This window comes from Notothenia rossii (assembly GCF_949606895.1).
Source record: "Notothenia rossii genome assembly, contig: scaffold_453, whole genome shotgun sequence".
Lineage (NCBI taxonomy): Eukaryota > Metazoa > Chordata > Actinopteri > Perciformes > Nototheniidae > Notothenia > Notothenia rossii.
Genome location: NW_027640251.1, coordinates 12,501 through 26,435, shown reverse-complemented (window position 1 = coordinate 26,435; position 13,935 = coordinate 12,501). Strand labels below are relative to the sequence as shown.

The following is a 13,935-nucleotide window of genomic DNA, read 5'->3' as shown; positions in this document are numbered from 1 at the left end:
TGGGAGGATTTCTATTTAAACTTCTTTTGTAAGAAAACCAATAAAAAGCAGCTGATCAAAAAGATATCGTTTTCACTGGATCTGAAACGAGTAGTTTAATCTGAGTTGTTTTTTTATCATCAATGAATGGTTATGTCTATAAGATTCCAGAAGATATTGAAAAATGTCAATCCCAGTTCCACAAAGTCCAAGGATTGAGTTGAAATGTCTCTTAATGAATAATTAAATAAGATAGAAGTTGCAGATGAGTTGTCGGATAGTAACCTGTTATGCTGCGTTCACACCGGACGCGATGCGATTCGGGGGTGGAGCCATTACATGTAAAGTCAATGAAGAGACACTTGTATTGTATGTACTTTTTAAAAGATGTTGGTAGGTAGGGAGGTAAAGATGATATAAATGTATGCAGCTCAGCCTCCTCTTTGAACAAACAGGTCATGCAGAGTAATTACTTTACTATATTATTTACCATAAATCAGTGGTGTGGTGGTCGTTGGACGCGGGTCAAAACTCACCTTTCCAGAAACTAATTGAATCTGTCATTAATGTTGTGTTATATATTTAAAGTTTGTTGTTTTGATTCATTGTCACCGCGTAAAGGGTCTGAGTTTCAAGACAAGCGCTCTATGAATAAAATGCATTATTATTATTATTGAATGAAGTTTTCCTAAAGTTTGTCGTTGGATTTGAAGACGTACGAGAATTTGTAATAGTTTGAATAAAATGAACTTTAGCATTTATTGTTTCCAGCTGTAAACAAACACGGACCTCATGGAGAGAACATGTTGCTCAAAGACAAATAAATAATTCAACACATTTTATTCGGGTAAAAAAACACAAGAGACGTCAACATTCATTTCTTATCAAAAAGGATTTTAATTGCAGTTTGACTTCCTCTCGTGGAAACAGCAGATTATTTTTAGATGTGAGTTTGTTCGTAATCTTCAGACAGGATGCGCTTTCTGTTACAGGCTATTCAAAACTTTATTGATATTCACACTGACACACACTGCAGAGATTACACTTAGAGAACCAGACTCTGATTCTCACTTTCACATCAGAACAGAATACAAGTCATAACTTTAGTCAGTCCTCCTCCTCTTCCTCCTCCTCCTCCTCCTCCTCCTCCTCCTCCTCCTCCTCCTCCTCCTCCTCCTCCTCCTCTCTCAGGCTATTTTCTTGAATCAGAAGTCATCATCGTCGCAGATATCGAGGTAAACGTCGAAGGCTTCTCGGTTGCAGTTTCCATCGGGGGTGAAGACGTACTTATGGAAGGTCCCGTCCACACATATGGCTGCAGGGAGACAAAGAACTCTTTCAATAACAAACAGTGTTTCTGAGCAACACTGAGGCCCTTCTCATTTCTCTAATCCCCCTCCTCGACTCCTTGACTCCTTGACTCCTCGGTCCTCCGGTAGTGACCCGGAAATGGATTTCAGCGCGCCATGTTGAAGGACACCTCATTTCTCTAAATGCACTTCCAGGACAACACCTTCTCTCTCCCAACTCGGCCTATGTTGACGTTATGTCAGGGTCCCTGTCGTCACTTTCCAACGCAGGGGGGGCCCTTTAGCGTCGAGTTTCAACGGGCAGGGCGTCCCATTGACTCGCAGAGAGCTCCCTGAACGTTGGTAATAGAGGAGGTGTAGGACTTTTGTTGCCGTCAGTTATGGGGAGAGTAGGGGCTCATCGTTTTTTCCTTCTAATTGTGTATTACTTTCTAAACCACACTCTGTTATTTACTCAACAATAACACATCATTATCCTTGTGTTTATTTATTTGTTAAAATATATTTTATACATTTATTTTTTTGTAATCACTATTTGTAATACTTTCTGCTGACACTAGGTGGGGCTGCCCCTAATGACCAGTCGCCACTGATCGTATACATCACTCAGTGTAACAGGCCCACTCTCTGTGTTTGCTTTACTTTAGTAAATATCTACAAACAAAGAGTCCAGATTTTTCTAAAACCATTTAGTGCTTCACAAAATAAAATGGGGATATATCCACTCTCTGATTGTGTTACGTTATTATGAGAGTGCTCTCATACTTACTTGTATATATTTATATTTATGTGTGTGTGTGTGTGTGTGTGTGTGTGTGTGTGTGTGTGTGTGTGTGTGTGTGTGTGTGTGTGTGTGTGTATAAGTGGTCATGAACACATCTGTCCATCAGACAGAGGGCTGCTGTGCCTCCTGTCATCATTAATGGACGTCTCTTTAAAATGACCGCTCAGAGGAGAGGAGTTCTCATTTCTATAACCGCCTGCTGCTTCCCCTCCTCTCTCCTCGGTTCCCCTCCTCTCTCCTCGACTCCCCTCCTCGGCTTCCTCTCCTCTCTCCTCGGTTCCCCTCCTCTCTCCTCGACTCCCCTCCTCTCTCCTCGGTTCCCCTCCTCTCTCCTCGACTCCCCTCCTCGGCTTCCTTCCTCTCTCCTCGGTTCCCCTCCTCTCTCCTCGACTCCCCTCCTCGGCTTCCCTCCTCTCTCCTCGGTTCCCCTCCTCTCTCCTCGGTTCCCCTCCTCTCTCCTCGGTTCCCCTCCTCTCTCCTCGACTCCCCTCCTCGGCTTCCCTCCTCTCTCCTCGGTTCCCCTCCTCTCTCCTCGGCTCCCCTCCTCGGCTCCTCTCTCCTCGGCTCCTCCGCTCGCATCTCCTGTGGGCGGAACTAAGCCTCGAGGATAGGAGTCGAGGATAGGAGTCGAGGATAGGAGTCGAGGAGGGGAATTAGAGAATTGAGAAAGGGTCAAAGGGTGAGATAAAACCAGGTGAATAAAAGAACAGACTGAGCTGTGAGAGGAGAGGAACCACCGTCTGATCAGAGAATCATTAAAGTCAGTCTAAAAGAAATCACACGTCGCCTCCGGCCCGGTCTCGCTCACCGATGACGGAGTTGACGTTCTTGGACGTGTTTTTCCCGAAGGCGCAGATACAGGCGCACTCAGCGGGAACCGTGAAGCTGGCCAACGACCACTGACTGTCCACGTACTGACCAATCACAGGGCCCACCTTCCCCACACGCGCCAGCCTGAACACACACACACACACACACACACACACACACACACACACACACACACACACACACACACACACACACACACACACACACACACACACACACACACACACACACACACACACACACACACACACACACACACACACACACACACACACACACACACACACACACACACACACACACACACACACACACACACTTGTATTAATCCCTGTGTAAAAATTCAGGAGGCAGAGCAAGTCAGGCAGAAGAGACAAGGAAACACAGGGTAGGACAGATGTGTGAGAGTTTAAATTAAATTAAAAACAATAGAATTAGGAGCTGAACGTATAAATATATTTTTATAAATTTATATATATTTATATATTTATGCAGAATAAAAAAATGATGAGGAAAAGTCAAGATTTGGGAAAAAAAAGTAAAAAAGAAAAAGTTAACATTTTGAGAAAAAAGTCTAAATGTGTGGGGGGGGGGGGGGGGGGGTCAATAAATGAGACAGTCAACATCCTGAGAGAATGATGATCCTATCGGAGGTGAGACAGCATTTAAAGAGGTTTGCACTGAACGGTGTCTGCTCCTGCCTCGATGCAGCCTGACGGAGCAGGTGGAGTCGAGCGAGAGGAAGCTGGTCTTACGCTGAGCGGCGGTTCAGTTTGGTGTCTTTCAGAGCGAAGATGTGGACGGTTCCTTTATCGCTGGACGCACACAGGAAGGACGAGTCGTGGCTGAAGTTGATGCTGGAAGAGTAATCAACAAATAAGAGAATCACTCAAACAAACGTCTTTTAGCTCTAAAGGGTCCCAGAAGGAGTCGCTGTGAGTGCTTACTTTCCCTCCCTGCAAGCGGAAGACTTTAAGTTCATTAAACACTAAGGGCTGTTTATTCTATAGTTAAAACTATGAAGTGTACTTTGGACAATATCCTTGTTTCCTTAAAGTCCAAGGTATTTAAATGTCGTCAGTCCAAAACCCAAAGATGCATACTTTTAAAAAAACAAACTGAAAAAATGTATACATTAATATAATAATAGTTCCCAGCTTAATGAGGGAGACCCACTCTGGCTCTGTGGTGGGCGTTTACCAGTAGAGTGTGGCGGGGTCTGTTCCCCGGCGCAGCTCCACCAGTTTGTCTCGCGTCGTGGTGTCGAACAGACGGATCAACGTTCCTTTGCGAGAGGCGGACGCCGCCACGCTGCCCGGCTGGTTCAGAGCCACGCAGGCGATCTCACTCTGATGGGCGTTGATGGTGAACGGAGCCGAGGACGTGCCGGGCTTCGTGTTCGACAGATCCTGGAGGAAAAACAAGATTGTTTTATATTGAACACATTCTGTACAGCGGTGCAGGGAGGATGGGAAAGAAGTGAACATTTTGAGAACAAATTTAAATATGAGAAAAAGTCAAAAACCGAGATTTAAGTAAAAATTCTGAGGAAAAAATCTAAATATGAGAAAAATAAGAGAAAAAAATCTAAATATGAGAAAAATTAAAATATGAGAAAAATCTAAATATGAGAAAAATCTAAATATGAGAAAAATTTAAATATGAGAAAAATCTAAATATGAGAAAAAAATCTAAATATGAAAAAAATCAAATTATGAGAAAAATCTAAATATGAGAAAAATCTAATTATGAGAAAAATCTAAATAAGAGAAAAAAATCTAAATATGAGAAAAATCTAAATATTAGAAAAAAATCTAAATATGAGAAAAATCTAAATATGAGAAAAATCTAAATATTAGAAAAATCAAATGAGAAAAATCTAAATATTAGAAAAAAATCTAAATATGAGAAAAAAATCTAAATATTAGAAAAAAATCTAAATATGAAAAAAATCTAAATATGAGAAAAATCAAATGAGAAAAATCTAAATATTAGAAAAAAATCTAAATATGAGAAAAATCTAAATATTAGAAAAAAATCTAAATATTAGAAAAAAATCTAAATATGAGAAAAATCTAAATATGAGAAAAAAATCTAAATATGAAAAAAATCTAAATATTAGAAAAAAATCTAAATATGAGAAAAAAATCTAAATATTAGAAAAAAATCTAGATATGAAAAAAATCAAATTATGAGAAAAATCTAAATATTAGAAAAATCTAAATATGGAAAAATCTAAATATGAGAAAAATCTAAATATGAGAAAAATCTAAATATGAGAAAAATCTAAATATGAGAAAAATCTAAATATGAGAAAAAAGTTAAAATTCTGAAAAAAAATCTAATCTGAGAAATGATTATTATTTCAGGATAACAACCAAAAACACATTCAGAAAACCATTGAGCTCCGGACAAAGGGGACAGGAAGTGCTAAAGATAAGTCAATGTCGACCCCCTGATTTCCCTCAGGTGATCCTGTGGGTGTGAGACTCACTACGAGCTGCAGGCTTCCACATTTATGACCTGGAAACACCAGCAGCTGTTTCTCCAGACTGGGACACAAATCACACAAACCTGGAATAAAAGGAGAAGGAGTTCATTACAAAAACAAAAACAGTGATGGAGGAAACAGAACTTATTTAAAAATGTATCTAAATAGTTATCAACACAATAAACCGTATGTAATTTAATATTCTGTTCTTGTACATATCATATTCTATTTATATATATAGAGACTTCTTGTACTATGTGGTATTTGATTGTATATGTTGCATTGTGGGAGGAGCTCAGGTTAGAATAATGTCATACTCTGTAGCTCATGTGCATATGAGAATAACACATTTGAATCTTTGAATCTTTGCATCTTGAAGCAGGACTTCTCACCTTTGGGGTTATCTCTGGTGTCAAACTCAAACAGTTTGACGGGATTATTTGGGAAGCTGTACACATAGATCCGGTTCTTTAACACGATGATGATCCTGGAACAAAACGTTGATTATAAGTATTTTAGGTATATATTATAGGTCTCAGATATATACAAATATATAAAAAAACATGTTTATGAAGTGTTTTGCTCAAAATACAAAACAGATCATTCTAGCTTCACATATTTCAGTACTTTATAAAAATTAAAAAAGAGACGAGAGCTCATGCTGGAGAATCAGAAACTCATCATTCTGTTCCAAACCACATCAAGGATCTCTCTCTCTCTCTCTCTCTCTCTCTCTCTCTCTCTCTCTCTCTCTCTCTCTCTCTCTCTCTCTCTCAGGTTTACCACAAGGTGACTTCCTTTTGATTTCCTGCTTCTTCACACAGACTCTCTCCAGTACAGGTTAGCTCTGAGTGTTAGCATGCTAATGTAAACACAGACCATATTACTTCCAGAACACGTCTCATTGTTTCTGACAGCAACGTTTCTGATTGCCCCGTGGGGGTAAAGCCCGCCTACATTTGAGTAATGTCGTCATGACGCAGCAAATCTGGATCAGCTCCGTTGTTCCCCGTTTTTAGAGATGAGGGTACGGAGGAGAAGAGAGAGGGGTTTGTTGTCTCCTGACACACCGGGGACACATGGTTATGTAACTAAGTGCAGGCGCATGACTCACTTGTCCTGCCTCATGCGGACGGCCAGCACTGGTTTGGTGAACGTGAACTCCAGAACCAGTTTCTCTTTCGGGTCTCGAGACTCCCGAGCGTCATCCCACACCAGCACTGTGAACAAAGAGTACAAATAAAGTTTTATTCAATCCATTATTAACCTTATTATTATGAATCCACCTCACCCTGTGTTTGATATCCCATCAGTGTGTACTGAAGAATTAAAGAATACTGTGTTGGTTTTAATCCATCCATCAGTCTCTCCAAGGTTTAGATATCTTGTTTTTTTAAATGTTGAATGTGGAAAAAGTGTTATTATATAAAAAGTGTTATTATCGTAGGTCATCGTGACTTGTTGTGACTCACTGGATATTTCAGAGAACTTTGGGTTGATTCCTCCTCCGACTAACGCCAGCAGGTTAGAGCGATGTAACATCGAGCAGGAAGCCACGCTGCCTATCTGCTCATGGTCTGGACACACACACACACACACACACACACACACACACACACACACACACACACACACACACACACACACACACACACACACACACACACACACACACACACACACACACACACACACACACACACACACACACACACACACACACACACACACACACACACACACACACACACACACACACACACACACACACACACACACACACACACACACACACACACGACTTAAAATAATAAAAATAAACAATTCTAAAATTTGAAACATTGCAAATTAAAACGGCATTAAAACGTAGAAAGTATACAAGTTGAAAACGCATGCACACACACTTTGAAAACGTGTCACCTCTGAGCATTAGAGCATGTTACTGTAGGCTAACAACAGGGAAAATACCAACCAATTCTCTCGTTGGACACGATTCAAATATAGTCATTTCCAGTGTTGGGCAAGTTACTTTTAAAGTTACTAAATTATAAAAGTAACTAGTAACAAGTTACTTTACTTTAAAAATAATAACAATAAAAATACAAGTTTGTGTTGTTCTGTGGCACCGTAAGAGAAAAGACAACTCCCCATCATTGTAGCAATTATCATTATGAAATGTAGAGGAACAATAAAACACAAAAGATATGTTTAGACATGTTGACAGGCATCTTTATTGTAGCCTCAACAATCAAGTTCTAATTAGTGCACTTTGTAGTCAGTGTTGGGACTAACGCGTTAGTAGAGGTTATATCTCCAAGTTGTAAATGCGCTGCTGCTCGCGCTGATACTTGCATCTGCCATTGTGTGTGTGTGTGTGTGTGTGTGTGTGTGTGTGTGTGTGTGTGTGTGTGTGTGTGTGTGTGTGTGTGTGTGTGTGTGTGTGTGTGTGTGTGTGTGTGTGTGTGTGTGTGTGTGTGTGTGTTAGCATTAGCAAGTGTTCGTGTGTGTGTATATTTTCCCCATAAGGCAAGACCCGCCCAACTCTGTCTCTGATTGGCTTACCCTGAAATGTTACCCCGCGTTAACCAATCATCACTCCTCTCTGGTTACTTTCACTTTTCCATGGTGCTCTGAGAGGACATCGCTGTATTCGCCTGTAAGTTACATCCGCAGGGAGATTCGGTTCAGTTCCATCACATAATGTAACGCAGTAACGCACCCATTTAAATCACAGTAACTATAACGGCGTTACTGAATGGGAATAGGTAACTAGTAACGCTATTAGTTACCACAAAAAGTAGTCGCTTTACAGTAACGCGTTACTTTGTAACGCATTAGTCCCAACACTGGTAATTAGCGATGTCCCGATCCGATCACGTGATTTTCAAAAGATCGGAATCGGGAGAAAAAAATCGGGGATCAGGATTTAAAAAAAAAAAATTAAATACTTTTTTTTATTCAATGTTACAAAACAAAAATGACCATGTTCAAGTCTTAAAGTCATCCTGAGGCCTTAGTTTTGGTTTCAAATTACACAACATCATGTATGTGTTGCTTATTTGGGGCTTGTTTTCATAGACCTGCTTATTTCTCTCAAATCTGGCAACAGAGTGGGCGCAGTGTCTGATTGTAGCAGTAAGCTAACGAGTACTGAAAAGAGCTTTGACAATAAATCCATAAAATCATATCATCTCTGGAAGCCGTGGCGCTGTAAAAAGCACGACCAATCATCTGAGCCAGCTAAAGTAACTGGATGGCCTACCTGCCTGTCAGCCTTCCATCTGTGCACAAACTGATCTCGTGCCCTCATTGGTCATGTGCACGTTCGTGTGTGTTGGAGGAGGGGCTCTGTGAGGAAGTCTGAAGGAAGGGGCAGATTTTTTTCGGCTGCATACTTTCAGATTCTAGCGCACTGGAGCTGCTTTCTCCATTCTTACCTACCTTTAATATTGGGAGTCACGTCGTTACTTTGTTCAGAATGTGGCCTTGCAATAAGCGGGATGTGCAGCGAGGCGATCATTCTGGGTAAAATGGTAAATGGACTGTACTTATATAGAGCTTTATCCAGTCCTTAAGACCTCTCAAAGCGCTTTACATGCTACATGTCATTCACCCATTCACACAGAGCAGTGCACCTGACTCTAGGAACTAACATTCACACACCGTTGACCATCGGGAGCAACTCAGGGTTAAGTATCCAAGGATACATCGACACGGACTGGGATCAAACCCACAACCTTCTGGTTGAAAGACGACCGCGTAGCCCCGACAGACGCGAGGCGGAGGGATCTTGATCTGCATGAAGCGTCGCTGCACATTATCCCTTACATAATGCCTCACTTTATATCTTGTTATCTTTCATTTGTAAATTCAACACGTGTATTTTCTACTTTCTGGTTTATTTATTTTTTCTTTCTTTTTGTATTGAACAATGCCATGTCTTTTTCTGCAATGCAAACATTTCCCAAATTTGGATCAATAAAGTTCTTATCTTATGAAACAACATCCATAACATTCATCTGGCTGCTGCTTAGAAATGATTGATCTAATATATCATATTCCAATCACTTGACTCTTATTGCACTATTTCTTTTTGCATTTACTTGCACTATTTTGTTCTGTTTGTCTGTGTTATTGCTCTGTTGGAGGAGCCTGTGACCTCAGGTGTTCATCGACGTAACTTCACTGTAGCTCTGTTCGTATGACCAATAAAAGCCTTGCACCTTCATCTTATAAACGCTTCCTCTCACCCAGGTGTCCTTTCTCCATCAGAGGCTCCACGTTATAAATCCTGACCCCCGTCTCCATTGCACAGCAGAAACAGCCTGTGAGCAAAGAAGAGAGGGGTGTCATTCAACTTGGGACATTAACTTATGCACTTGATGTCCTACATGTTCCTAAGTTGTTCTAGGTGTTGTGTGTCAACATCTGAATGTATAAAGTAACTAGTAAATACATCTGTCAAATAAATATAGTTATAAGTTAGATTACATAGATAGATAGCGTTCAGGCATCACAATAATTAAAAGGTGGAGTAGAAGTATAAAGTAGTATGCAATTAAAAAACTTGAGTACAAGTACCTCAGATGTGTACTAGTACTTAGTTAGTTTCCAACAATGCTTATTTTACATCTATTCAGCTAGCTGGTTATACTTTAATATGTCTGCTGGAGTAACATTTGAAATGCAGGACTCATCTTCATTTAAAGAATACAGTAGCTGCAGTTAGCTCCTGATGCTAGCTGTTAGCTTACTCTGGTCCTGGTTGAACTGCAGGCTGTTGACTCCTCTCTGCTGAGCCATGATGAATCTCTCCGGTTACCGTGAGTTTACCGGGGAACTACAGCCCCAGGAAAACCTGTGAGAGAAGAAAAACCCAGATATTTAAAGGAAAAACCGTAATTTCCCTATAAAAAAACATTGTTGTTAGCATGTTAGCATATGAGCTAGTTAGCATACACTAGCATCAGATAAAGGAGGATTTTAACGCGATTGATTATCCGTGTTCACATCGACATTCATATTAATATAAAGTCTTACCATCAACACGAAGACTGGAGAATACGAGGAGGGTTTTAAAAGGCAATAAAAGCGACAAAACTGTCAGACAAAAACAACAACAGAGATGTCGCAACACGGAGGTTTGTTTACGTTTTCAGGCTGTGACGTCAAAGACACGTGGTTCCGGTTTTGTTCCGCTTCTGGTAATTCAACCAATCAAAACAAAGAGATTTTCAAGAGCCTCTCGCCTACTAGAGATGTTTTTCCTGGATCACAAAGAACTAAAACACTTTATATCCAAATAAATTGTTAAATCCAAAGGCAGACAAACTTGGAGAGTTGAGAACATCTTGGTGTACTTTGCCTAAATCCATGTGTAATGATATGTGGACTCTTGAAGCTACCTTCTAAGATTTCAATTAGTAACAGATATAAAGAGTTACCTCCACAACATTTACATGTCCTTATACTAAGTATAAGACGGGGACCTCGCCGAGTTGTCCAAAATGTAAGACTCATGTCGGGATGCATTGTTTGTGGGAATGCAGCAACATTCAAACATGTTGGAGGGCAATATGTGAATCACTACAGCAGTCGGTCAACAGGTGTCAGTAGAAACTGCGTCTGCTTGGATATGTCCCCGGTCCTCTAGTCTAACACATCACGAGGACGTTGTTCAATCCCCTTAATGCTGGCCAGGAAAGCCATCATGGTGAAGTGGGTCGAGGAGGTCCACTAAGGCGTGTATTTCTGTTATTGTTCGATTGGAGGATGCATAATATATCAAATGGACATGGAAATAATCAACTTTGCTCACACAGCACGAGGATACACTCTGTTGTGTCCATGTCTAGTCAAATGGCTGAATAAAGCCCTGAAAACGAAATAATAAAACGTATATGTGTGATATAGTTGCAGTAATGAGTAAAATATGTAGTTCAGCTCATTTCAACACAAGGCAATCCAAAGTGCTTTTAGACACAAGTGCAAAAGTAACACATTATACAATTTCATTTAAATATATTAAAATAAATTAAAATACATTACAAATCCAGGAGAAATCTAGTAAAACACGCAGATATATTCAAAAATAAAATTAAAATAAATAATAATAAAATAAAACACCGTCTGCAGGAAGTCTAATCTTTTCCTGCAGAAGTGGAGTAAACACCTGGAATCTCTCGCTGTTAGACATTGTTTGGAGCGATCTAAATGAACGCTGGACAAGATCTTTGGAAGAATGCTGGATTTGAGATTGTCAGTTTATAAAATAACTCTCTGTGTTTTATAGAGTCATTGTATGTCATGCTTTGAGATTGGTTGTCCTTTGCCTCATTTCACTCTGCATTTTTACTGGACCAGTCTTGTATTAATAACCTGATTGTTTGTTGTTTTGTGTACCTTTATTGAACAAATCAATAAAGTAAACATTTGAAGAAAAAAAAAAGATTTAAAAAAGCGAATGGATTTGAACAAAAATGATCCAGATTTAACAGATTCATTTTTTACGTCTTATACAATCCGTTTCTTGGGATTAAGTGGAAGAATACATATAGTATTTTAAGGTGGATGAAGTACTCAGATCTTGAGTAAAAGTAGAAGTACTCAGATCTTGAGTAAAAGTAGAAGTACTCAGATCTTGTACTTGAGTAAAAGTAGAAGAACTCAGATCTTGAGTAAAAGTAGAAGTACTCAGATCGTGTACTTGAGTAAAAGTAGAAGTACTCAGATCGTGTACTTGAGTAAAAGTAGAAGTACTCAGATCGTGTACTTGAGTAAAAGTAGAAGTACTCAGATCTTGAGTAAAAGTAGAAGAACTCAGATCTTGAGTAAAAGTAGAAGTACTCAGATCGTGTACTTGAGTAAAAGTAGAAGTACTCAGATCGTGTACTTGAGTAAAAGTAGAAGTACTCAGATCTTGAGTAAAAGTAGAAGTACTCAGATCTTGTACTTGAGTAAAAGTAGAAGTACTCAGATCTTGTACTTGAGTAAAAGTAGAAGTACTCAGATCTTGTATGTTCCTTGATTTAAAAGACTTGTTTAAGATCTATCAATGTTTTTACTAATCTGTTGATACTTAAGGCAGAAACAGTAATCTGAGTCTTTTTCCACTCCTCTTAACATCAGACGGATATTCTCGCAGTAACACCAGACCTAAAGTGGAGGAGGACATTATTCCAGACGGTGTTTAGTGACTTCCTCCAGAGCGTCTCCATCACTTTAATAACATCTACATGGGTCACATCAGGACTTCACAGACTGCAGCCTGTGAGGTCAAGAGTCAGGACTTCACAGACTGCAGCCTGTGAGGTCAAGAGTCAGGACCTCACAGACTGCAGCCTGTGCAGCAGAGAGTCAGGACCTCACAGACTGCAGCCTGTGCAGCAGAGAGTCAGGACCTCAAAGCCTGTGCAGCAGAGAGTCAGGACCTTACAGTCTGCAGCCTGTGCAGTAAAGAGTCAGGACCTCACAGTCTGCAGCCTGTGCAGTAAAGAGTCAGGACCTCACAGTCTGCAGCCTGTGCAGTAAAGAGTCAGGACCTCACAGTCTGCAGCCTGTGCAGTAAAGAGTCAGGACCTCACAGACTGCAGCCTGTGCAGCGGAGAGTCAGGACCTCACAGACTGCAGCCTGTGCAGCAGAGAGTCAGGACCTCACAGACTGCAGCCTGTGCAGCAGAGAGTCAGGACCTCACAGACTGCAGCCTGTGCAGCAGAGAGTCAGGACCTCACAGACTGCAGCCTGTGCAGCAGAGAGTCAGGACCTCACAGGCTGCAGCCTGTGCAGCGAAGAGTCAGGACCTCACAGACTGCAGCCTGTGCAGCAGAGAGTCAGGACCTCACAGACTGCAGCCTGTGCAGCAGAGAGTCAGGACCTCACAGACTGCAGCCTGTGAGGCAGAGAGTCAGGACCTCACAGACTGCAGCCTGTGAGGTCAAGAGTCAGGACCTCACAGACTGCAGCCTGTGCAGCAGAGAGTCAGGACCTCACAGGCTGCAGTCTGTGAGGCAGAGAGTCAGGACCTCACAGACTGCAGCCTGTGCAGCAGAGAGTCAGGACCTCACAGGCTGCAGCCTGTGCAGCAGAGAGTCAGGACCTCACAGACTGCAGCCTGTGCAGCGAAGAGTCAGGACCTCACAGACTGCAGCCTGTGCAGCAGAGAGTCAGGACCTCACAGACTGCAGCCTGTGCAGCGGAGAGTCAGGACCTCACAGACTGCAGCCTGTGCAGCAGAGAGTCAGGACCTCACAGACTGCAGCCTGTGCAGCAGAGAGTCAGGACCTCACAGGCTGCAGCCTGTGCAGCGAAGAGTCAGGACCTCACAGACTGCAGCCTGTGCAGCAGAGAGTCAGGACCTCACAGACTGCAGCCTGTGCAGCAGAGAGTCAGGACCTCACAGACTGCAGCCTGTGCAGCAGAGAGTCAGGACCTCACAGACTGCAGCCTGTGAGGTCAAGAGTCAGGACCTCACAGACTGCAGCCTGTGCAGCAGAGAGTCAGGACCTCACAGGCTGCAGTCTGTGAGGCAGAGAGTCAGGAC

The 13,935-nt window shown here is 41.5% G+C and overlaps 1 protein-coding gene across 1 annotated transcript; it reads right to left on the bottom strand.

Moving 5' to 3' along the window:
• Positions 1-802: 802 nt before the first annotated feature.
• Positions 803-10,580, bottom strand: wdr45 (WD repeat domain 45). Its single transcript, XM_079695046.1, has 11 exons — positions 10,436-10,580; positions 10,150-10,253; positions 9,646-9,720; positions 6,868-6,972; positions 6,510-6,615; positions 5,788-5,882; positions 5,399-5,478; positions 4,105-4,313; positions 3,660-3,761; positions 2,882-3,027; positions 803-1,294 (listed from the first exon to the last, which is right to left on the bottom strand). The coding sequence occupies exons 2-11, from the start codon at positions 10,196-10,198 to the stop codon at positions 1,185-1,187; spliced, it is 1,077 nt and encodes a 358-aa protein (XP_079551172.1). The 5' UTR covers positions 10,199-10,253; positions 10,436-10,580; the 3' UTR covers positions 803-1,184.
• Between the last annotated feature and the right edge of the window lie 3,355 nt (positions 10,581-13,935).